The sequence below is a fragment of the Micromys minutus genome, assembly GCF_963924665.1.
Source record: "Micromys minutus genome assembly, chromosome: 23".
NCBI classification, from domain to species: Eukaryota; Metazoa; Chordata; class Mammalia; order Rodentia; family Muridae; genus Micromys; species Micromys minutus.
In genome coordinates, this window is record NC_137958.1 from 11591155 (window position 1) to 11615983 (window position 24829).

General features: G+C 44.4%; 1 protein-coding gene across 5 annotated transcripts in view; it reads left to right on the forward strand.

Annotated features, from left to right (window-relative positions):
• The window catches only part of SRPK2 (SRSF protein kinase 2), a 152276-nt gene that overhangs the window by 124168 nt on the left and 3279 nt on the right, over window positions 1–24829 (forward strand). For 3 of the 5 annotated variants that reach the window (XM_080936553.1, XM_080936556.1, XM_080936555.1), the window contains 8 exons: window positions 3685–3850; window positions 4849–4874; window positions 5940–6186; window positions 7126–7596; window positions 13015–13115; window positions 13211–13318; window positions 18331–18400; window positions 18970–19062. In XM_080936553.1, coding sequence (XP_080792679.1) covers window positions 3685–3850; window positions 4849–4874; window positions 5940–6186; window positions 7126–7596; window positions 13015–13115; window positions 13211–13318; window positions 18331–18400; window positions 18970–19062 — 1282 coding nt within the window. The remainder of the gene's footprint in view (window positions 1–3684; window positions 3851–4848; window positions 4875–5939; window positions 6187–7125; window positions 7597–13014; window positions 13116–13210; window positions 13319–18330; window positions 18401–18969; window positions 19063–24829) is intronic. The other 2 variants (XM_080936554.1, XM_080936557.1) reach the window with 1 other exon arrangement.

A 24829-nucleotide genomic window follows, 5' to 3' on the forward strand; every position in this document is an offset into this window, starting at 1 on the left:
TTTTGTAAAATAAAGTTGTTTTATAAAAAAAAAACAAAAAATAAAAATAAAAATAGTATTTTTAATCCAAAATATTTTCAAGATTTATACATAAATGTAACACAATAAGGTTCTTAGGGCTGTTTGGTAAATCCCCAAGAACTGGAATATTAAATATGGTAATAAAAATCGTAAAAAAAAAAATTGTGATCATGGAAAGTTATACCTGTAGAAGTCATTATATTGTACAAGATTGTTTTAGCTATTTTATTTTTGTCTTTATGTTTGTTTGTTATTCCATATAAAGATATTCTTTTCAAGGTCTGTTTAAAAAAAAAAAAAGATTTCTCAGATAAACCCAGAACTCTCCACTGTAGCTAATCTTGGTAGTCCGCCTGCTCTGGGGAGTTCCATGTTCTACCTTTTTGAACAAGAGTCACAGGAGGGGCTGCTGCTCCTGTCTGACCAGTGCATGGCTTTCTAGGGGTCTGGATGGTAGTCCTCAGGCTTGGCCATCTCCCCAGTCCAGTTTAAGTTTAATTTAATTGACGGTTCTTTTGATTATTTTTTTTTAATCATGGCTTTTGGGGTTTGTTTTGTTTTGTTTTGTTTTGTGGTAGCAGGGTAAGTGCTTTACCACTGGCTATACATCTAACCGAAGCTAACATATTAAACAGTAAATCTTTTTTACTTTTAAAAAAAGCTGTGGGGCTGGAGAGATGGCTCAGTGGTTGAGAGCACTGGCTGCTCTTCCAGAGGTCCTGAGTTCAAATCCCAGCAACCACATGGTGGCTCAACTATCTGTTATGGGATCAGATGCCCTCTTCTGGTGTGTCTGAAGATAGCTACAGTGTACTTATCTATAATAAATAGATAATTAAAAAAAGTTGTTTCTTTTTAGTGTAATGTTTTCTTTTGTTCACATTGCGGTTACTAACAACTCATCAGTAGCTTCTCAGATCGCATTTACTGTGCCTGGAATTCATTTGGGGAATTTTTTGAACAGTCTCCCTTACCCCCAGCTGCTGCCAAGAATTGGGTTAGCTCAGTGAGTACTGTATACACCCTGAAGACCGAGCTCTGTTTATTGTTGTGTATCAAATATCTCAAAGAGTGCATAGCCTGGGGTTGGAGCTCAGCTAAAACTCAATAAAAGAGCATCCATGTCATTGTGGGATTGCGATGTTTCTCTTGTTCCGGGTTACGAGGTCATAAGCACCTCTGCTTAGAATCCCCTGCTAAGACTTCTGCCCTCTTCACTCTAATACTGCAGAGTCTCTGAGAACGATTGTGTTGGGGACTTAAGATAGAGAGGAACGTTGGTTGCTTTTGCATTCATTTCCCAGTGTTGTGTGTGAAAAGCAAGATTTGTTCTTATTTGTTTTTGTTCTCCTTGTTTTATGTGTATGTGCTTACAGTGACCATAGAGGACACAAAAGAGCACTAGATCCCCAGAACTGGGCAGAGCTCGGTGACTGTCGTGTGCTTCGTACTGACCCACATCCAGAGTGGTACATGTTCTTAATTGCCATGCTGTCTTCAGCCTGACACTACACTAATTATCTCTTGGAAACAAGGGCCTGTCTGAGTGGTGGTGGTACTAGTTGTTGAGTGTTTCTGATTCTTGGAAACATTTTCATAATAGATTTTGATTTTGGAAGTCATTTTTAGGATTCTTCTTCAGCGGGGATAATTCCAGAAAACATGGGCTTCCCTCATGTCAGCTGGTACCACAGAGGCTTTGCTTTGTTCTAAATATTTTTATTCAGATCTTTTTCTTAAAGTTGGGGTTTTATGAGGCCTAGCGGACTCACTAAGTAGCTGAGGACGCTTCATTCCTGGTCTTGCTGCCTCTAATTCCTGAGTGCTGTGTTTACAGGAGAGCATAAGTACACTCAGCTTTTTGTTTTTTAAATATTGTAGTACTGTATAGAAACTAAGGGGTCTTTTTTAATTTAAATAAAATATTCCCTTTTCTGCAGCATTGAAAATAAACATAAGGTAGAAGGTTTCCTTGAACTCACAAATTCAAGACTGGCCTAGCAAATATAGTGAGGTCTTGTCTCAAAAACAAAAAGAAATTTGAAAAGCAGCCAAACCCAACAGTAATGAAATACAGCTTCATACCTAGTAGAGAAAATGAAAGAAGATGATAGTTGTGGATGAGCATGAAGGAAATCGGAACTATCATACATAGCTTGTACTGTACATAGAGTCTCCCAAAGTGGTAAACAGTACAGCATTTTGTGAGAAGGCTAACTGTAGTTGCCACATAGCCCAGCATTTCTCCCTAAGTATGTTACCATGAAAAGCAAGAAGATAATGACCACATTGAAAATTGTACATGAATGTGTATGGAAGTCTTACTTTCAATAGCCAAGGAGTAGAAAGAGTTGAGATTCCTACTGAGCAAATGAATAAAGAAAATGCCATTTGGAGGCTGGGCCTCAGTGGTCAAAAGTGCTTGTTGCTGTTTCCCAGTACCTACATGGTGTCTTACTACCATTTTAAACTCCAGCCATATATGTAGTGCCACATTCATACTTGCGGGCAAAGCACATACATGCTGAAATAAGAATGAGTGGATAAAGAGTGGCATGTGTCTGTATAGTGGCTGTTGTTCATCAGTAAGGGAAGTAAGTAACTGGTGTGTCTACACAGCGTGAGCCTCGGTCATGTGCCAGTTAGAATAGAGCAGTTGGGACTAGGGTGGCCTTAATAAGGCCTGGTGTGCTGCTGTGTGTCTGAAATCCCAGCACTAGTAAGGCAGAGACAGGAAGTTCCCTGAGGCTTGCTGGGTAGCCATTCTAATCAAATTGGTGAGTTCCAGATTCAATAAGAAAAACCAGTAGTTTTTTATTTTAAAAAAAGTGGGGAGCTATTAAGGAATCCACCTACTGTTGATATCTGGGTTCCACTCACATGCACATAAATGCATGCACAGTGGACATGTTTACCCAAACATGAGTCAGAAACATAGGCATCTTAGTTAGGACCGTTGGAGTTGGAGGAGATGGAGCCACTGCTCATGCCTGTGGGCTTCTTTATGAAGTGATTCAAATTTTCTAAATAAACATGATAATGTAGATTTGAATTTTTAACAGATGCATTTTTCTTTATTTATATTTTATTTTTGAAGATTTATTTATTTATTTTATGTATGTGAGTACACTGTCTCTTCTGTCTTCAAACTCACCAGAAGAAGGCATCAGATCTCATTACAGATGGTTGTGAGCCACCGTGTGGTTGCTGGGAATTGAACTCAGAACCTCTAGAAGAGCAGTCGGTGCTCTTAACCACTGAGCCATCTCTCCAGCCCCTCGTTTTTATTTTCTATGTATGAGTGTTTGCCTGTTGTGTGGGGTGTGTACACTGTGTGTGGGGTGTGTACACTGTGTGTGCCTTGTGCCTACAGAGGTGAGAACCTGACACTGGAGCTACTGAACCCGAGTCCTCTGTGAAAGAGCTGAAGCCATGGATTTATTTGCATATAAAATTCTTATCAAAGGCATTATGTCTATGAGTGTAGCTGAATTCTAAAGTGATGCACTGTGGTTGCCTGTGAAGAGATTCCATTTTTGAAAGTAAATGTCTATCTGTGCCTATAAAATCGTATTTCATTTTACATGTGGAAAGATTACATATTTTGTGAATAAATATAAAGTACTAATAGGTCCTTTCTTTCATTTATTCTACTCCAACCAGGTCCTTCAAGGGTTAGATTATCTACACAGTAAGTGCAAGATAATCCACACGGACATAAAGCCGGAAAACATCTTGATGTGTGTGGATGACGCATACGTGCGAAGAATGGCAGCCGAGGCTACTGAGTGGCAGAAAGCAGGTGCTCCTCCTCCTTCTGGGTCTGCAGGTGAGGGAGCTGAGCCCTCATTGCTTCAGTCTGCTGGGGACTGTGAGCTTGTAAAGCTGTGCAGTGAAGGCAGTTGAGTTTGATGTGTATATACACTTTAGGAACTTTTTCTAATAGTTTGGTTGTTGAAAATGACTCAGGCTTAAGATGATGTTTGAGTTACCTTCTGTACTAAAAAGTCTGTCTGAATCCTTAGCTGTTGCTTCATTCCAGAGGAGCATGCTCTTGTGTGGTAAAGTCTCTGTGGAGAGTGTATGACAGGTTTCTTGTAGCCTACCTGCAGTCTTCTGATTTCTTCTGACTTAAGTTTCACAACAGGGTTACTTAAAGACCCTAGCCGCCTCCATCTTAGCTCAGCCCATACATTTGGTATTAGCTGTGGCAGCTCCAGGCGGGGGAGCAGGAAAGGGAAGCAGGGACTTGAACATTAGCATAGTCTCTCTTGGGAAGCTGATAGGACTCACTGGGGAGACTGGAATGTGACTGAGCTCCGGAGAGCTGTGCTGTCCCCTCATCTCCGTGCCGTCCTGATGTTCTATCACCTCATGCACCCAATCTATGAAGCTTTTGATGCTTGCCAGGCTGAGCTCTAGAGCTACTGCACAGTGTGATTGTGGTTTAGTTTCCTTGTGTGTTGCTTTCCAAGTAGTTTACAAACATAACTGTGCATCTTCTCATCTAACGTGTTCATTGCCTTGTTTGCAAAACATGTTTAGTTCATTTATTTTTCTTTTTGCTCTGCTCAGTTTGTCGGTGCTTTGAGAGAGACTATTTGCAAGAAAAGCGGCTCACGTGCACAGCTTCTCCTGTGGCCTGGAACTGCAGTCTGTTTGAATTGCATAAACTTTTTCTAGGTTCCTTTCTTTAGCAATGTCTGAGGTTAAAGTTTTTCAAAGTTGGGTAGTTATTAAAAGACAGTATTATTTCATTTTGCAAATCAAATTACCCAAAGGTGCCTGTTTTCTTCTGAATACCCATTTTGTTTTATTTTGTTTTAGTGAGTACGGCTCCACAGCAAAAACCCGTAAGTATTTACATGTATCTTCAGCATGTCAAAAGGGACTGTTCACTCTTGAGCTTCACAAATTATCTAGCAAATGTTATAATCTTCATTAATGTAGAAGTGGGCTTGTTTGTAAATGTATCATCCAACCATGCATGAGGGCCGCTGTGGATGGGAGCAGTTAAAGCTGCTGCAAAGCCAGTCTCCTCCTGGGCTCTCTTGGCTGCTGTTGGCCAAGTTTGGCTAATTGCAAGGCTTTAGTTCAAGCTTAAAATTCCAGATTTCTGCTTGGCCTCCAAGTGTCCTGTTTTGGGGGGAAAACAACAACAACAACAACAAAAAAAACCCCAAATAAACAAAAAACAAAAAAAATTAATTTTTTATAGTTAGCTGTTGAAGTGAGAATGAGCGTTATCTATTCCGTGATCAGTCAAATCACTGAGCATTTGGCTTGGAAGAGAAGTTCCAAGTCTAAATTGTTACAGGGGAGTTCAGATCACTTTCATAGCTCTCTCCTGAACTTCAGAGCTTGGGTTTATGAGTCTAGGAAACTTTGCAGGCACTCATTGCCGGGGCTTTCCAAGACTTATGGCTATAGCTTGAGGCAGACAAAACTGTGGCTTTTCCTTTTTTTGCTTTTTTATATCATCTGCTTATTTCTGAGAGCTCATGGTGTATTGACTGTTTGCAGCTTGGTATCAGAGCCAAACTCAGACACAGTGTTGTTAGCACCTGTCTTGGCGGGTGTATATTTTGGTTGTTAAGGACTGAAAATGATTCTGGATACAGGCAGCAGCAAGGAAAGCTTGCAAGAGAAGATTCTCGCTCAAAGTCAGGTATTTCACGTGCTCAGCTCTCCTGGATGTTCCTCATAAAAGTTAGAGGAGACTAACTGTGAGCACAGTCCTGCCCTGAGGTGGCTCTTCTGGCAGGGTTAGTGGGGACAACTGAGTATGTAGTGGGAAAGCACAGTTGGAGTTACCATGTTACCAACACTTAAACTCCTGAATGGTGTTTTTAAAGAGTGCATGTCTGGCCCATGGTGTTATACTCCCGCCTGACCCATACTCTCTTACCATGTTGTAGATAGGAAAAATATCTAAAAACAAAAAGAAAAAGCTGAAAAAGAAACAGAAGAGGCAGGCTGAGTTGCTGGAGAAACGCCTACAGGAGATTGAGGAATTGGAGCGAGAAGCCGAAAGGAAAATCCTAGAGGAGAACACCACCTCTGCAGAAGCTTCCAGTGAGCAGGATGGAGAATTCCAACCAGAGGTGAAACTAAAAGCAGCCGAGTTAGAGGACACAGCTGAGGAAGAGACAGCAAAGGACAATGGTTAGTACAGGGCAGAGCAGGAGGGAGGGCAGGTGGTGTGCAGGAGCTGCACGCAGGGATTGGTCCCTCAGCCAGAGTGTCCAAGAGTGTCTGTGCTGCCCTAGGTACCAAGGATGGCTTTCCCTGACTCTTGTTGGAGGTCATGGGAAGCAGCTTACACTCATTCGGAAAATGTCTGCCAAGTGTATGTTAACATCTGAAAGTGGGGGTTGGGAAGGGGAGGAGGATGACTGAGAAGCACATTAGTGTTAACGAAGACCCGTCCTTCATTTTATGATTAACCTTTTGCCTAACTTTAATGCAGCACAGATCTTCTGATACGGCAGAAGAAAGGGTTAATGGCTGTAGAAATCTTGCTGAGGAACCAAGTTTGGTTTCTAGTACCTCATGTTGCTCACAGCCTCTTATACCTACCTCCAGCTGTAAGGGGTTTGATGAATGTGTTCACACACACACACACACACACACACACACACACACACACACAATTTAAAAATGAAAATCTTAAAGATCAGGTATAGGAAGCTTCTTTGAAAAAACAGAAGGGATTGAAGTGAAAGCTCAGCTTTACTTGTAATTTTCCCTCAGAGCTAACTTGTCCCTCACTAGAGGGCCCATTACTAAATAAGCAGAAACAAGATTTAGGATGCCGCCTTGCTTTGACAAACAAAAGTCACATTCTGGGATACATTAGAAGTAGCTCTTAGCTGCACATGGTGGTGTATGTGCAGGCCTTTGATCCCAGCACTTGGGAGGCAGAGACAGGTAGGTTTCTGAGTTTGAGGCCAGGGATACACAGAGTAACCCTGTTTCAAAAAAAAAAAAAAAAAAAAACAAAACTAGCAAAATATAAAGAAAAGGATCTTTTGGCATGAGGCCTTACTAGTACTACTGTGCAGGGAAAGTCATGACTCATAGCCTTAACCCCATCCTTTCTAGGTGAAGTTGAAGACCAGGAAGAGAAAGAAGATGCCGAGAAGGAAAACACTGAGAAGGATGAAGATGATGTTGAACAGGAACTTGCAAACATAGACCCTACGTGGATGGAGTCCCCTAAGGCCAATGGCCATATGGAAAATGGCCTGTTTTTACTGGAGCAGCAGCTGGAGGAGGAGGAGGAGGATGATGAAGATGACTGTGCAAATCCCGAGGAGTATAACCTGGACGAGCCCGCCGCAGAGAGTGACTACACGTACAGCAGCTCCTATGAACAATTCAATGGTGAACTGCCAAACGGACAACATAAGAGTCCAGAGTTTCCCTCACCAGTGTTTTCTGGGCCCTTAGAACCTGTGGCCTGTGGCTCTGTGATTTCAGAGGGATCACCACTTACCGAACAAGAGGAGAGCAGTCCATCCCATGACAGAGGGAGGACAGTCTCAGCCTCTAGTACTGGAGATTTGCCAAAAAGTAAGTGTCCGTTTGCACCTCTGCCTGCTCTGGGTAGGGTCACACCTACGACAGGCACTGTGAAGGGAATTGACTAGAGGGCAAGAGCCAGGAGAACACACCTCAGCCCTTACATTTTAATGCTTGCCTATTCAAGAACAAACACATGCTTTAGACCATATCTTGTCCCCTAGGCTTTCTCTTACTCTCTGACATCCTATTGCTGGGCTTTCTTCATTTATTGTATATTTATTAAATGACATCAGATAGTTAAAATGTCTTCCACCATTATCAACCTCATAGCTTTCTAGATACAACCCCATTCTGGCTGGTAGTAGTAGTTTTGGGTTTTCTCTCCATTGGAGGGAGCACCTGTCTGCTTTTAGGTATACCAAGAGACAACTTGTGTTTCATTTGATAGTTGGCCCTGTTTATACAATCCTGCTTTCTTTTTGTTTGCTTTGTTTTGTTGTTGGTTTGGTTTGGGTTTTGTTTGTTTTTTGAGACAGGGTTTCTCCGTGTAGCCCTTGCTATCTTGGAACTCACTCTGTAGACCAGGCTGACCTCAAACTCAAATCTGCCTGCCTTGGCTCCCAAGTGCTGGGATTAAAGGTGTGCACCACCACTGCTTAGTTATAAACCCTGCCTTTGATAAAGTGTGATAACAGATTATAGATTGGCTCTAACATTCTTGTCTACGTGAGGTTCTATCTTCATGTGTAAGTGCCATATGGATTATTGCAGAATAACGTAAGGAAAAATGAATGTCACAGTTGATTTTTATTCTGGCCCTTAGGTGAAAAAGTTTCGTAACCTTCCTGTGCCCACATAGCACATGACAAGTAATTGAGCCAGCCTGGTCGACAGCCAGGAGATTCTGTAGCCTGTTTAATTGCTGCCTGTCAGCACCTCTGCTTCTCCCGGCTATAATGAATTGTAGTTGCCTTGGTGTTGCTCACTTGGCAGTGGTTGGTTTATGCCTCACCCTTCCCTTGGTCTGTCCAGAAGAAAGTATAGGCTCATTTCTGTTCAACGGTGGCAGAGACTTGTATCTCCTCTGCATTTATTGTTTCTGTTGCAGCTGATTTTCACATACAAAGCAATTTTTCCCATGGCTTTTCATTATTTTTCATGTGATAATTTAGGAAGTAGCTTTAAATATAGAAAACTGAGTTCAACTTAAACTTAGTAACCATGGGACTTCAGTTTCTTAACCTCCTCATGCCTCAATTCCTTTTTCTAATAAAGAGAAGTAATGGCCACACCCAGTGGTGTTACCATTGAAGCAAATGCTAACAATGAACAGTGTCTGAAACATTTGAGTACATTTCCTGATAGGGACGCTTGCTGTTGCTGCGCCACATTCAGCACAGTCTCGCTAAGAACTCATGGGTTTTGGTCCTTTGATTTATTCCATCCACCACATCATTCATTCTGGGGAGCTAGGATAGGTAGATACAGGTTAACGCCTGAAAAAAAATTATTTAAAATTTTTTTTATGTGCTTTGGTGTGTGTGTGCATATATGTATGTGAGGGTGTTCGATGCCCTGGCATTGGAGTTCCTGACAGTTGGAGCCACTACATACGTGCTGGGAATCGAACCCAGGTCTTCCTGAAGAACAGCTGATGCTCCCTTTCTTGAGCCCCCAGAAAGAAATCCTGAGAGAGAGAGAGAGAGAGAGAGAGAGAGAGAGAGAGAGAGAGAATTTGTAATAAGTGAGTAAGGAAATGTTCTAACTTAGACAAAATCTAAAATTCCAGAACAAAAAAATTATTGAATTCAAAACTCATCATTGTCACGTAAAGAAATGCTTGGGCACTGTGGGAAAGGTGATCTTGCTGTTGATTGGCAGGGTACTGTGTTGCTGCTTTGACTTGGCAGAAGTAAGTGGACAACAACTCATATTTGGGCCCCGCTGTCTCCCCAGTAACCCTGGGCTTCCTTTTGCCGCTCATGCCTGCTCTGCTGTCCCTCTGGGAAGTTAGGCATCTTCCTGTGCATTATCCTGAACTCTGTTTTTCTGTTCTTGTCTTGCTGACTCTTCCTGTGACTGATCTGTGCCTGCCCATGATTTCCACTGGCTTCTGTTCATTCAGTCTCTGTGGGATCTAACTACTGAGTCCCAGCAGCAAGTGACTCCTGAGAAGGAAGTGGAGTGAGCTGTGGTGTGAGCTGTGGTGTGAGCTGTGGTGTGAGCTGTGGTGTGAGCAGCAGCTGTGTGCAGGGCCTCTCTGCTGTCTTGAGTTGATTATCATCTGCACTCTTCTTCTTTTCTGTCATAGGCCCTATGCGGTGGTTTTTGTCAGTTTGACAACAAACAAGTCACCTGGCAAGTGGGAGCCTTAGTTGAGGAATAGCGTCCATCAAGTAGGTCTGTAGGCATGGCTGTGAGATGACTTATCTCACTGTAGGTGGTACCACCCCTGGACAGGTGGTTCTGGGCTGTACAAGAAAGAATGTTAGGTAACCATAGGGAAGACGTCAGTAAGAAGCATTCCTGCTTGACTCCCTGTCCTGATGCCCTTCAGTTATGGTATATGATGTGGAAGTATTAGCCAAGAACCCCTTTCCTCTTCCAGGTTGGTTTGCTCAGTGTTTTCTTAAAGCAACAGAAAGCAGTCTAGAACACCGTTGCCAGACCTTTCTCTTAACGGGTCCTTCTTTGCTTTGGCCCTGAGGCACAGGCCTTGCTTGGCTGTGTTGCTTGAGAAGCTTGTTGTCTCTATCTCTGTGTGATTCCTAGCTGCCTTCCTGATGATTGCTGTGATGCTTGCTGCTAGAGTTTTAAATCACACGAATTAGATCAAGTCCCTTGTTCCTAGCTCTTCATGGGTCCTAGCGGTCTTCTCCAGGTGGTACGTGTGCCTATGGGCAGCACAACAGGCCACCGAGGTATAGAAATTAGGAAACGTCTGTGTTTTAAACTAGGGATTTTGAAAGTCTAGCTCAATAAATACCTATATATCCTCCACTTACATTTTAGTATTAACATTTTACTATGGTGTGTATGTTATATAGAAACTGCTTTATAGGAGACTTAATTTTTAAAGTAAATATTTAAATAAACATTTAAGCACTCAGTCCTTACTCAGCTCTCCTCTTTAGTTTGAAAATTGTCTTTTATTTGCCCTGATCCAGGGTATGCTAGAGCAGTGTGTCCCACCCCCCTGGAAAGCAAGCTTTGGTGTGAGTTTGTGTCATCTTTGCAATTATAGAGAACAGTAGAAGACAGTCCAGAGGCGAATTATGATGTTTGAAGAACGTAGATGCCAGGTGACAAGATGTAGACTTGAAGGACTTGTCTGAGGTCACTGGCTGTTAGAGTAGCTGATAGATGTCTCTTGTCTCATGACATCACGATATCCCTTGTCAGTCTGCCTGCTTGGTGCTTGTGGAGTCCTCATGCCACAGTCCTCCCAGTCAGTTTCTGTTTCCCACACAGCACGGTACTCTGCACACCCCTACAGTGTGCCGATGCCTGTACCACTCTGGCTGGTGGGTCTTTTCAACTGTGGCAAATGTGTGCTTGACTATGGATGCTGCTCTCTCTGCAGTACCTAGCTCCTGCCCAGAACTCCTCATATCTTCCAGTGACACCTTCCCAGGGCTGGCAAATGGCACAGTAGGTAAATTCACTTGCCTCCAAACCAGGTGACCTGATTCAATCCCCAGAACACACAGATTTGTGTGACCTCCATGCAAGTGCCGTGCCCCTCCCTCCACAGCACAGAAATCAATGGGAAAAGAGAAAAGCAGATTTTCAACATTGCCTTCATAGCCATCGCTCTTCTTAGCTGTGTTTTTCTTTGAGGAATATCTAGTTTTCTGACATGTTACATGAATTGCTTGTGCACTTACAGTATTGCTTATGTTTTCCTTCCTTCCTTCCCTTTGTTTAGTTTTTCATGATAGGGTTTCTCTGTGTGGTTCTGGCTGGTGTGGAACTTGAGCTCTGCCTGCCTCTGCCTCCCCAGTGCTGGGACTAAAGGTGTGCGCCCATACCCAGCTCTCACTGCCTGTATTGTCGCTCAGTGCACACCATGAGTTTCCTATTTCTGTGTGTCTTTTCTTAACTCATGTCACCATAGTGGCATACTGAAGGGGCTTGGTAAGTGTTTGTCCAGGAATGGGTCAGGTGTTGTCATTAATGGTGGTAGTTCTGCCCCTCGTCTAGCTGGAGGGACGGCTTGCACCTTTGTTTTAGGGTGTTCCCATGCTTCCTAAAATAAAACCTGCCACTTTTATTTATTTACCTGCTAGTGGAAGCGGAGAAAGGTACTGGTTTTTCATTCTGGAAGGAAAAGGTCGTTTGTCCCTATGACAGGTCACCCTGGTGGTGACTTAATCTAAGGAGGCAGTGGGGTTTCAGGCACACTTAGAATGACTGTGCAGCAGGTGCGAGTATATCTGTGTTCACATGGGCTTTTTGAGTGTTTCTGCAGTGGCGTCCATCCCCTCACGCTGATCCCAGCACATGTAGAGAAAGGAAGTCACTGCACAAGAGGATACTGTTTTACCTCTGTGCCTGTCTGGCCCAAGTTGACCCATAAACTGAGGGAAAGCCTTGAGAATTCAGACATGGATTGACTAGAGACTTTGGAGCCTTTCCCAGAATTTCTTAGATGGTTTAGGTCAGTCTTCACTGCTATTAGCAAAGCTGGCCTTCCTTTCTTTATGGGATGACCAACACTATGGTTTCTCAGTTTCAGTACACCCTGAAAGAGGCTTAGTGTCCATAAGCAGCAATTTGACGAGAACAGAAAGATCCCTAACAAGGGTATTAATGTTCTACATTGAGCTGGATCTTCTGTTTAATCTGTAAATTCCATTTCAGTATGACCAAAACTGTAAACATATAAAGGCTCAGATTGAGTATGAAGATGTGTGTAGTTACAGTGTAGTTAGGGCTTAACTGAGAATTTTCCTAAGGCGGGGAAACCCCAGGCCTGCACCTGCTATAGAGACTCCCTGGGGTCATACTTCAGGCGAGCCATCTGAACTAATGAATTGCCCTGAAGCCTGCCTTTGAGGCCCACTTCAACTCTGGAGAACACTACTAGTTTGACATCCTCTTTGTTCAAAACTTAAGTCATAAAAGGTTGACGTCTGCCTGCTAATCAGTTGTCATCTGACACTGACATCAGACATCAAATGTCTGAGTGCTTGCTTAGCTGGGGAAGCTGGGTCAGGGTTGCTGTCAGCCTCAGGGTGCTGCTCAGGCTCCATGGGCATCCATCGGACGACCTCCTAGAAGTGAGTGGTTACCGTGCTCATCTTTCTGTGGCTTTAGTACTTCATCAGTGACCTGGATACAACCCAGGAGGGAATGCTTCCAACTGCAGGATTTTCCTCTGTCATTCCACCTGGCAAGCATTGTGCTCGCACATGCAAACCTCTTGTCCTCAATGCTAACTCTCTTGCTGTTTGCTCATGGCAGCAAAAACCCGGGCAGCTGACCTGTTGGTGAACCCTCTGGACCCACGGAATGCAGATAAGATTAGAGTAAAGATTGCTGACCTGGGAAATGCTTGTTGGGTGGTAAGTAACATTTTCTTTTTACATTTAAATTGTGGTTTTATGTGAGAAGATGCTTTTTTAAAAAGAAATGTTGAATCCCATCTGTTCCTTTCCAGCATAAGCATTTCACAGAGGATATCCAGACTCGCCAGTATCGGTCCATAGAGGTTTTGATAGGAGCTGGCTACAGTACACCTGCAGACATTTGGAGTACAGCGTGCATGGTGAGAGCAGCCTTTGACACTCTCTTCTCTAAACTGCCTTCTCTTCAGTGCTCTTGATGGGGTGGAGTCTTGTTAGAGATCATCCTCTACTTTAACGTGGGCGAGAAGATGGAGATTGTGCCTGGGTGTTTAAGCATGGAGAATCCTCAGGTATGCATGTCTTATGAGACATGGTCTATTCTTCAGGCCCCGTGAAGACCATTGCTCCAAGAATCTGATCCATCAGAGGTATTGCTTTTAGTCTCTGGAAACTTATAGGTGTTTCATTCTCCTTGTCACATCATGAGGGTAGAATCAGATGCCATCTTCTTCCAGGAGAGGGTGACGATAGGGGCAGGCTCTCTGTTCTCCTTCCTACCAAGAAGAGGTTTCTCCATCTGCCCATGCACAGTTATCTTTATCGTACACAGAAACCATGTCCTGACTTCTTTTCTGGCCTGTGCCAGCACTCCCGAGATAGCAGTGGTGACACAAGCCTCCTTGGTTTAAGTCTGTTTTTCTAGGAACACAAGTGGTGCTTTCCTGACAGTGGGAGGAACGTCCCATTGACTTGGGCAGTCTGAGTTTGTGTCTTTGGAGACTTACTCGTCTTGTGCACATGTGTGTGCAGGCACATATACACATATATACACATGGATGTAGAAGGCAGAGCTCACCCTTAGGTGTTTTCATGAAAGCTCCTGTTGAGGTTAGTCTGGATGGTGGGTGATCCCCAGGGCTTGTTTATCTCTGCCTTTCCAGTGCTGGTTTTGCAAGCATGTGCTATTGTACCCTGCCTTCGTATATGAGTTCTGGAGACCAAACTCATGGGCTTCCATGGCAGACACTTTACCAACTGAGCCATCTTTCAGCCCAACGTCTTTTTATTCACTTCAGTTTTGAAATGTAGCCCAAGCTGGTCTTGAAACTCAGCCCCTGAGTGCTGAGATGCCAGGCATGGCCACTTTACCAGGCTTTGTGCATCTTTTTGTTATTTGCTCTAAACTGTGAGTTGATAAGCATTAGAGCCGGTACCAGTGTGTGTTCAGTGTGTGTCCCAGCAGCTTAGCGTGTTCATCTCAGTGGGGTTTCTGCTGTTCTTTGATGGAAAAGGTGGCATGTGTGTGCATGTAGCTTCCAGTGCTGCCATAGTCATCCTGTTTGAAATTACTTCATTTTATTTTAGATCTAGGGCTAGAACCCAGAGGTTCAAGAGGCAAGTGTTTTTCCAATTGAATCACATCCTCATATCTTGCATTAATTTTTATAGAACTTTTCCTTGGATATCTAAATGAAAGAGCTCCTATTCAAGGCCTAGTAATCATTTTCTTAATGGAGGATGGGAATGAGTGAGGGAAGGGCAGGGGCTAACAGGCTGGGAGAGAGAGAAAAGGCAGAATAATATGGTTACTTGATGTTCAACTCAATTAGCAATTGTTTTCAGTCTTCTGTATTTTGTGTTTTTTAGTTGTAATGTAAAAGCATTTTAAGCATTTACATTTTTTATACGGTGTGAGTATTTTGTCTGCATGTATGTATGCATTGTGCATGCCTAGTGTCTGTGGAGGTGAGAAGAGAGCTCTGGCCCCCTGGGACTGGTGTTACTGTGAAGCGGCCATGTTTATACTAGGAAATGAACATGGGTCCTCTGCAAGAGCAGCACCTGTGACAGCATTGTGCTGAGCAGGTAATGCTGGTGATAGGAAAGAACGAGACGTTTTTATCTCCTTCAAGTTATTATCTGAGATTGATACAGCAAAATGTAAAATACTATTGGTTCTAAAGTCTTGTCCTGATAATGCTAGAAAATAATTTTAAAATTATTAAAACTTTCTTTTTCAATAAGAACCAACAATCTAGTTCTATGTGGCCAAAAGAAGCCACAGTTCCTGTGACAGTTATTTTGGATTTTGAGGACACTGTATGAGCAGAGCATGCATGCCTGTGTGTGTGTGTGTATGTGTGTGTGTGTGTGTGTGCGCACGCATGTGCACTCTATTTTAGGTGGTAGGTGGCAGGCCAATTTCTGTCTGTCCTCAGCAATACTGAAGGCTGTGTGCCAAGTTTGCTGTGCATCAGGCTCTGAGCACTCTTTGAACCCTGAAGTCTTATGCTTTAATTTTGGTGATAAAACAAGAAAACTAGTTCAGCATCACAGGTATGTGGCCTGCTGTCACCAGGCTGTTGTGTATCCCGCCCCACCCCCGTGCTCTGTCCAGCATTCTGTCCTTTCACCATGCTCTTGTTGCAGACATCAGAGGACACAGGAGGTGTTGTTTCTGTCTCATTTTCCTCCCTTCCCAGGAGCCTGCGGTGCTCCTAGGGCTGCTTAGCGCTGTCAGCCACGTGACTCTGAGGCAGGCATTTCTCAAACAGGTTTTTGCTTCCTGTGCATAAGGTTTGAGAGCTTATGTGCTTTACCTAGAGAACAAGCTATAGAGAAGCCGTGTTTTCCCACCTTTTTTACCCTGAGGTTAAATTTGTGTTCATAGTGCCCAGAATGGCTAATGCCACGATCGCTCTTGCAGAGCGCACTGCCTGGCTACTTTACTCTGCTGTGACTAACAGGCTGCCCTGGGGACCAGGGTCTGGGTGGTGATGGAGCCCCAGCTGCCCCTGGGAAGAGAGGTGGCCTTTGTAGCCAGAGAAGTACAACCACGTGAGGACAGGCAGCAGATTTGCCTGTTCACAGCTTTGGGCATCTTCTGGTGTAAATGCATCGTGCATATTGACACAATTGTGTACTGAGGTGTTACCTCTTTGTATTCATATGTCCTGGTACAAATGTGCATGTTCTTGTGTGTCTTTGGTGAGTCCTGACCGTGAGCAGAATAAAAACCAAACTTAGTTCTGACATGCTTCACTTGGCCTTCAGCACTGCACATCGAGGCCTGAGTTAGGCAGAGAGGAAGAGACAGCTGCTTGCCCTGGAGTTGAGAACAGACAGTGACCTAGGGAAAGCCTCCAAAGGGTATTAGGGGAACAGTGGAAAAACTCCAAAGTTGCCAACTATTGAATATTAATAATACAACTCGCCTTAGGGAACAGCTTAGTAAATAGAAGGCAGTGATGTTTCATGTTTCCATGGCTGCTATCCTTACAACACTCTGTGGCCACCACCACCCCAGTGTCAGGGCTTTCATTGTCATGTGTGCTTGCTCCATTGTCAGTCAAAACGAGTCCTGTCACTGCCCTCTATTCCTACAACTTTACGCTTTTGTTTCCCTTCTTTTCTTAAAAATTTTTTTAAAAAGAATTGTTTTATGTGTATGGGTGCTTTGCCTGCATGAATATCTGTGTACTACACACAGGCAGATTCCACAGAGGTCAGAAGAGGGCGTCAACTCCTCTGGAGCTGGAACTACAAATCGTTGTGAGCCTACCACATGGGTGCTGGGATCCGAACCTTGGTCCTCTGGAAGAGCGGCCAGTGCTCTTTACCCCTTAGCCATCTCTCTAGTCCCTCCCTCCCTCCCTCCCTCCCTCCCTCCCTCCCTCCCTCTTCCTTCCTTCCTTCCTTCCTTCCTTCCTTCCTTCCTTCCTTCCTTCCTTCCTTCCTTCCTTCCTTCCTTCTTCCCTAATTTCATTGATAGCCTTCTTTTAACACTACATTGGAAACCCAAGTGCTGTTCAAAATAATTCTCTTTTAAAGAGCATGTATCTGATACTCTCACTGTAGAACGAGAAAGAGCTGCGATGAAAAGGGTGAGCACAAGACTGAAGAAGGGTGAGCGTGCAGCTAGGCTGTCCTCAGAACCTCACTTCTCTTTCGTCCTATTAGGGCTCCACATTTGCCTCCTGGCTAGCAGATTATTGAATTGTTTTTACAGACACAAAACATTCTTATCCGCTTGGAATTGGAGCCAAATTTGTCTTTCCATTATCAGAGATTGGTCCAGCTACCATGACCAAGTGTTATTGGGAATTAAGTATTATTCCAGTGGCTAAGTGACAGTCCCAACCTAGGGTGTCTTTTTGCAGCTGCAGTGCGAGGCTGCGAGGCTGTCTTTTGCTGAGATGACACTGCTGTGTCCTGTTGGACTCAAGTCTGCTTCAGGGCACGGGGTCCTGAGTTTATCACATAGGCAGCTGATCAGTTTTGCTCTCGTGCTTTTCTCCTCCTCACCAATTGTGTCCTTAAAAATCAAGGATATGGCTGCTCAGTTAGTTAAGGACAGCTGTTCCCCAGTAAGTACATCTCAAGGAGCATCCTCACACTGTGGCCTGGCCATCAGGAGGAAGGAAGGAAGAGAGGACTGGTGTTGGGCAGGAATGGGAAAACCGTCCCACAGGAAGGAGAGGTGTTGGTGTGGCCATCCATTCACACGTGTCAGCAAGCGGGGAGAGCTTTACCACAGCAGTGTTAAGTATGGGGGATCTAGAAATGGGAGTAGACCTTTAAATGACAAATTGATGATCAGCACAGTAGCAATTGCTGTCTTTGTGTATCTTGCAAAATGGGGCTCTGAGCAAAGGAGGTTTCGGGAGTGGAATTGAGTGGGCTTCTCTCCACACTGAAGTCCTGAGGTTGCAGGGGGTGGGGGTAGTGGCTGCAGGAGTGGTGCTCCCTGCTGTCTAAGGAAGGCCTGCTGTGTGTTGCTGCAGTGGCGGAAGGGAAGGGCCTCTTCTTTTTAGGTGTTCCCCTGCTTTAGTCAGAGATGCATGAACTGTGTACACCACGGCACCATGATGGACCGTGGTTCTCCGTGTGTGGGGAAAGCACAGCAGCACCTGCGCTAAGGGGCCTGCTTGAGTCCTAACCCTATCCCATTGCTCTCTGGGTAGATGCTGCAGTGTATCTCCTGCATTCCACCTCCTGCAGTGCAGAGAGCCATGGCTTTGACCTCTCCATTAGAAGTCATATAAAAATACCCTGAAGCTTCTGTGAACTTTTCTGGAAGGAAAGAGAACTAGGGGTTGAACTGTCCTGGGATGCACTTTGGTCCTCTGCAGATATAGGCTTCCTCTGTAGCCAGAGCTTCTGGCTCTTGAGCATCTCTGAAGTGCTCAGCATGTCATCTGTTGTGTCCTAGGCATTTGAGCTGGCAACAGGAGACTATTTGTTCGAACCGCATTCTGGGGAAGACTATTCCAGAGATGAAGGTGAGTGCTGGTTGCCTGCTGAGTCCCTTCATGTGGGTCTGCTCTTCCAGAACTTCTTGAGTTCTCTTTGTAATGTTTACTGGAACAGAGCCATGCTTTGGTTTTCAGACACCAAATTCAGATGCTTTTCCTTTGGGTTTGAAGCCCCCGCAGTTCCAGTAACTGGGCAGGACTCACCTGACACAGCTTTGCTGGCCTCCTGGTTGGAGGAGCCCAGCTGGTGGCTGACCACTGACTGCTGAGGCCCCAGGGCCTCTGTGGTCTCTGTCCACAGCTCTGCTGCCCATTTTGCTGTCCTGTCTGGACTCAGTTGAAAACCAGGGGATTCAGGCTTGAATTCCTTCTGTGAACCTGACCATCTGCATGCTTCCTTGCTTGCAGTGATGGGGTGGCTGGGGTGCGCTGGTGTCAGCCATGAGTGGTACTCTACTTGGTGTCACTTCTGCATGAATGTGCTGCAAACATTGTTGATTTGAATTGATTTCTAAGTTGTACTAATTTCCCTTTTCCTCTTCTCCCCTTCCCCATCCCCTTCCTATTCCCATGTCCCTTTTGCTTTCTCCTCATAGACCACATAGCCCACATCATAGAGCTGCTAGGAAGTATCCCAAGGCACTTTGCTCTGTCTGGAAAATATTCTCGGGAATTCTTCAATCGCAGAGGTAGTACCTCTTCTCTTTGATATCTGCCACGATGCAGACAGAAATGGAACAGCTGCAGCAGCAGGGTTAATGCGACCAAAGCAGTTCTTCTAAGTCCTAAAAGCAGCTGAGCAGAACATCTGTGCTGGTATAAATGCTGACCGAAGACTGAGTCTGGGCTGTGATGTGGTAACTCTGTACACTGGTCTTGTCTCGGTGCCCAGGGACAGCTGGGTGCTCTAAGTTCTGAGTTCTGACTCAGCTGAAATAAGGCTGTTCGGGTCGTGCTCCGTTTCTGTCTGTTCGGGCAGTAACCATGTCTGCATGCAGTGTACTGATTAAACTGTCATGTGTTTCTGTTTTGCTGGCAATGTTTCCCAATGCAGATCACATAGCATTGATCATTGAACTGCTGGGGAAAGTCCCTCGAAAATACGCTATTTGGGGAAATATTCCAAGGAGTTTTTCACCAGAAAAGGTAATGGTACTAATTTTCAGCATGATCTTCTCCCAAGAGGAGAAATTGTGCATTCATATTTGAGCAGTGGAAAAGATTGACTTCTCAACTGGAGAATTCTGCTGAAGAAGGTACTCACAAAATAATCTGGAACCATCTTGTATCTATGGAGTGAAACTTGTATAAAAAAGCAGGCTTCCAGCAATCCTTTCTCAAACAACTACCTCTTAACTCACTCTAGGCACCCATGCGTGTATTCCCATGTTTGTAGAAAGGACGTCAAGTGAGCTTTGGGAAAGAACTAGGTTCAGCTGTATCCCTAGACCTCGGAACCTGAGACTGAAGAGGCGAGAGTCCAAGGCCAGCATAGATCCCAAACCAACAAAGCTAGACTTCTCTTCCTGTTCTTAGTCTTTAAAAAGACAGCCTCAAAATGGGTTTTATAGATGGCCACGTACATTTTCTTGGGTGTGTCTGTGTCTCAGCTCTTTGGCATTGTGTGGTCCTTCGAAATCCTGGGGACATGCACTTATGTAGGTAGTCCCATGGGTGACTGGTTTTAATGTCATTCTGTAGTTCGAAGGTAATACCAATCCTTAAACATACTTCCAAGCAGTGTGTCTCTCTCTTCGCCTTAAAAAATGAACCCTCAGTAGGAGGGCAGGGAACTGAGGGCCGTCCTCAGCTACCTTGAATATTAGAAGTTAACCTGGGCTATGTGAGATCCTGCCTGATGACAACAGCCTCTCTCAGATGCTGTTGTCTTGGGTCCCTGGCAAGGCTTAGGCTCAGGTGTGTTTACATCCTCCCTTAAGGTCTGCTTAAGGCCTGGGAGAGAGTTGGTAAAGTGGCTGCCGTATGAGCAACTGAGCCTAAGTTGCAGGTCTGAGCTCAGTCCCAGGGCTTCCATAGAAAACCAGCTGTATGGTGCGTGCACTTGTAATCCTGGTGCTCTGGACACAGAACACTGGAATCCTGGGGCTCTCCTGCCAGCCAGCCTAGGTGTGTCACCATCCAGGCCCTAATGGGAGACTGCACTCAAGGTAAATGGTTCCTGAGGAGTAAACACTCGGTTGTCTTCTGCAAACACATGCGCACGCACACGAATACACACGCATGTGCACACACAAGCATGGCTTGAGTAGAACCTAGAGTGTTCAGTCCAGGTTATTTCATTTTTAGCTCTCCTTCCTTTCTTCTTCTCCTCATCTTTCTTTTAAAATTATGTTTATTACTTACTGGAGAGGTCATAGGTGAGATGGTGTATATGTGGACATCAAAGGACACCTTTTCAGAAGTTCTTTCTCTCTTCATACCATGTGATTCCTGGGGACCAAATTAGTGTCTTTAGGCTTTGTGGCAAGCCTTTTTACCTACTAATCTGTCTCACTTCGATATCTTTTGTCTGTCTGTCTCTCTTTTTAGGTATTTTATGTGTATGAGTGTTTTGCCTGCAGTCTGTGCATGTGTATACTTGGTGCCTACAGAAGAGGGCATTGTATACCCTGGGATTGGAGTTACAGATGGCTCTGATCTGCCGTGTCTATTAAGAACTGAACCCAGGTTCTTTGGAAGAGCAGTCAGTGCTCTTAACTGCTGCTGAGTCATCTCTCTAGCCCATTCTTTCTTTTTGAGGCCGGGTCTTGATCTCCTGATCCTCCAGCCTCAGCCTTCCAAGTGTTAGGGTCACAGGAACTAGTCACTGTGCCCGACTGTGCTCTTAGGTTCCACATGTCTTTGAGCTGGAAGGGTTTTGTAAGCCATGGAGTTGATTTCTACTGAATGCCATCCCAGAACCAACAGCAGCAATGGCACCTCTTCTTACCCATTTGGAAGAATCCATCTTGAAGGACAGTTGGCAAATGCGGTGCTCAGATGGATGGTTTTCGGGAGATGAGGTTGTCCTGCAGTGCTTTGACTGTGGACCTGCTCACATGGGGTTTTCTTCTCCGTGGACATTGTGGGCATGTGACTACAACCATCTTTTAGCAAGCACTCCTGCTTTAGGACTGAAGAGCTTGGGTGTTTTTTGACAGTACTAGGAACAGTCTCCCAAATACTGGAATCACAGGCCTGTACCACCATGATGTGTACTGTACATTCTTTTTAATGGGAGACTGAGACCACTTGGTTTGGTGTTTCTGTGGTGACTAGGATACTTCCCCTTTTGGACAGGAGAAGCCAGAGATACCAAAAGTGAATTCAGAGTTTGAGTGTGTAGCCCCCTTTCTGGTGGTGATTTGCATCCAATGCCTGTGACAGTCAGAAGAGCTTTGGACTTTGACAGACTCTACAGTAATAGGAGGAGGGAAGGCTTATCATGAAAGTATGTCTGTAAGAATGAGGAAGTATGGATGTTTGGTTGTCTTTAAACTGGTCAGTGTAGACCAGACCCTCCTCCTCGACCCTAAGTGCTGGGATTGAAGGTGTACACCCATGCCCAGTGTACAGTTTCTATCCATTCAGTTTCTTAGCATGAACCCAACTGAGGAAGACAAAAGTGCAGGATAAAATTGCTGTTCCGCGTTGCATCATGTTCACAACAGACATGAAAGCATTTGCTAGGAGTTCTTTCTATTCTTTGTCATTCCAACTGAGGACGTTTCCACCCCCACCACTGGTCTGAGGAGGAGAACGGGGTTCAGATTCAGCCAACTGGTCTCTCACTTCTAATTCTGAAAGGCATGGCCAGTCCTAGTTTGTGTCACTCCTTAGCCAGAAGGTGAAATCCGAACTGGATTTTGGAGCTAGCATTGTGATTACTGGTGTTATCTAGTAAATGTTAATTTCTTGGGTTATGTTTTGGGTGTGAATGTTACCCACAAAAGCCATTAAGAAATCAGAGTGCACTGTGTGTGACATATAGGAGTGAGTTGGAGACTTACTTGAAGTTGAAGACCAACGTGAGCTACAGAGTCAGATCCTGTCTCAAAATGAAGACAGAAGGAAATCAGATTGCTAAACTGTGCCCTGTAAGAAAGCCAGCCACTCTCTGAGTGGCAGCTCTCTCGGGATTGGCGAGTATATCATGGCCCCTTCCTGGACTGTGTTCCTTGGACCTTATGCAGCCATTGTTTACTGAATTTATTGTGTCAAAAATTTATGCCTCAGAGGGGATAGGTTACCTAAACTTGTTCCCACTGGGGGCATCAAATTCATTGTAATACATCTGGCTATGTGCACAGATGTTAATCTGACTTTGTAATGACAGTTTTAGACTTTTGGTTTTTTTAAAAGCACAGAGATATTGTAAGCATGTGCTTTCATTTTATCCCAGGTGAAGGGTTGTGGGGCTGCTTTGTGTTGTCCATAGCAGCTGACTGTGATTTTCCTTGTGCTCTAGAAGAAGCATGGTTTTTCCAGCTTCAGATAGCTTATACAATTGTGTGACATTTGGAATTGTGGGACGTTTACAGAGGGTACAAAAATGCTAGGACCCTGAGAGGTGGTTGTTGGTCATTCAGGGGCGGTGACTGCAGTTTGTGCTCAAAGAAGAAACATAAGAAATGAGATTCGAGAATCAATCAGTCTCTGTCCCCTTTCCTGTATCTCCCTGTCCCTCTTCCCTCTGTTCTTCTGTCTCTTATATCTAGTGATGGGGTAAAACCGGGTGGGGTGTGAAGAACAGAAAAGAGAAGAACCCATAAAGCAGCAAAGACCAGCTACACAACTTAGCTCCTAAGACTTCATTAAACTTAGGGCCTGTAAGATTAGTCAGCAGGTAAAACCTGCCACCAAGCCTCATGACCTGAGTTTGACTCCCAAGAACCAGGTAGAAAGAGAACTCCTCCTACACAGACGTCTGACTTCCATGTGCATGTTTCTACACACATACATAAAACAGACATGTACAGATGTAATAAAGAGATTGGAAGGGTGGCTCAGCAATTTAAGAGCACTTGGTGCTCTTGCAGAGGACCTCTGTTTAGTTCCTAGCACCCACATGGTAGCTCACAACTGTAATTGGATTCCCAGGGGATTCAACATGCTCATGTGGTCTCCATGGGCTCCAGGCACACATGTGGTACACAGTTATGCATGCAAGCAATATACTCATACACATAAGACAGATATTAATTTAAAAAACCTAAGTATTTAATGAAATTCAGTTGAAAATATCAGACATGCTGTAAAATCAGTTTCCATGAGACAATATAAACTCCTTATGTGAGGGCCAGCACCCCAATTCTCTGAGGTGAGATGAGACAGTAAGGAGGCCTTGCATATGGAGTGTGGGATCATAGTGAGTTGTGAAGTAAAGTAAACACTATATCTTCTTTGCTGACACCACCGCATGGTGTACACATCTCACAGGGCTGGCCTCAGTTAAGTGTGATCCTAATGTACTTTGTATTTCATATTTTGAATTTAAATATCGGAGCTAAAGTTGAGGTGGATTTAGCTGACCCTGTGGGTGTTGTGAGGATCTGTGCAGCCATGTTGTGTCCGATCTGCTCACTGGAGCTGACAGGCTTCATGCTGGTTCTATTCTGCTCAGTGTGTGGGTTTCCCATCTTAAAAAGATTCAAGATTTTTCACCTCATTTCAGTTTTACAGCCGCACAGACTGTGGTATCACGGTGCTTTAGAAATGGAAGGAGTGTCCTCTGAGGGCCTTACAGTCTTTGCAATCTCTGGGAAGGAGGGACATGGTCCTCCTTGAAGTTTTGAGTGTAGGTTGACTCCAAAACAGTGAAGGAGAAAACAAAGACAAGCCTAGAGCAGTTTGAGCTAGCCTCTCTCACCCACAGTCCTGCCTAGCAGAAGGACAGAGGCCACTGAGGCAGTAAGTACAAAGTAAGTGAAGTGTACCGTGTACCATGGACAGCACGGCCACAGAAAACAGTGCTCACCGTAGGCTGCATAGATGTTGTAGGTGGCTTGTCTTGCTGTTTTAGATTTATTTTTGTGAGTGGTTTGCCTACATGTATTTATGCACATCATATATGTGCCTGATGCGTGCAGAGATTAGAATAGGGCATCAGATCTCCTGAAATTGGAGTTGCAGATGATTGTTAACCACTAGGTGAATATCGGAAACTGAGCCTGGATCCTCTGTAAGAGCAAGAGTTCAATGCTCCTAACTGCTGAATTTTTTCTAGCTCTAATTTTAAGTTTTAAGGAGTTTGGTACTCAGTTACTAGAAATTTGAAGTAATTGCCATCATACAAACAGAACGTCCCTTGTCCAAAATTCTTGAGATGGCATTTTCCACTTTCTGATTTCCTCCAGTTTTGAACTATTTACATTGACGTGACTTGATGATTGGACATAAGTCCGAAGCTGAGACTCATTTCTATTTCAGGGATGTGGGACTACGTGTGGGCTGGAG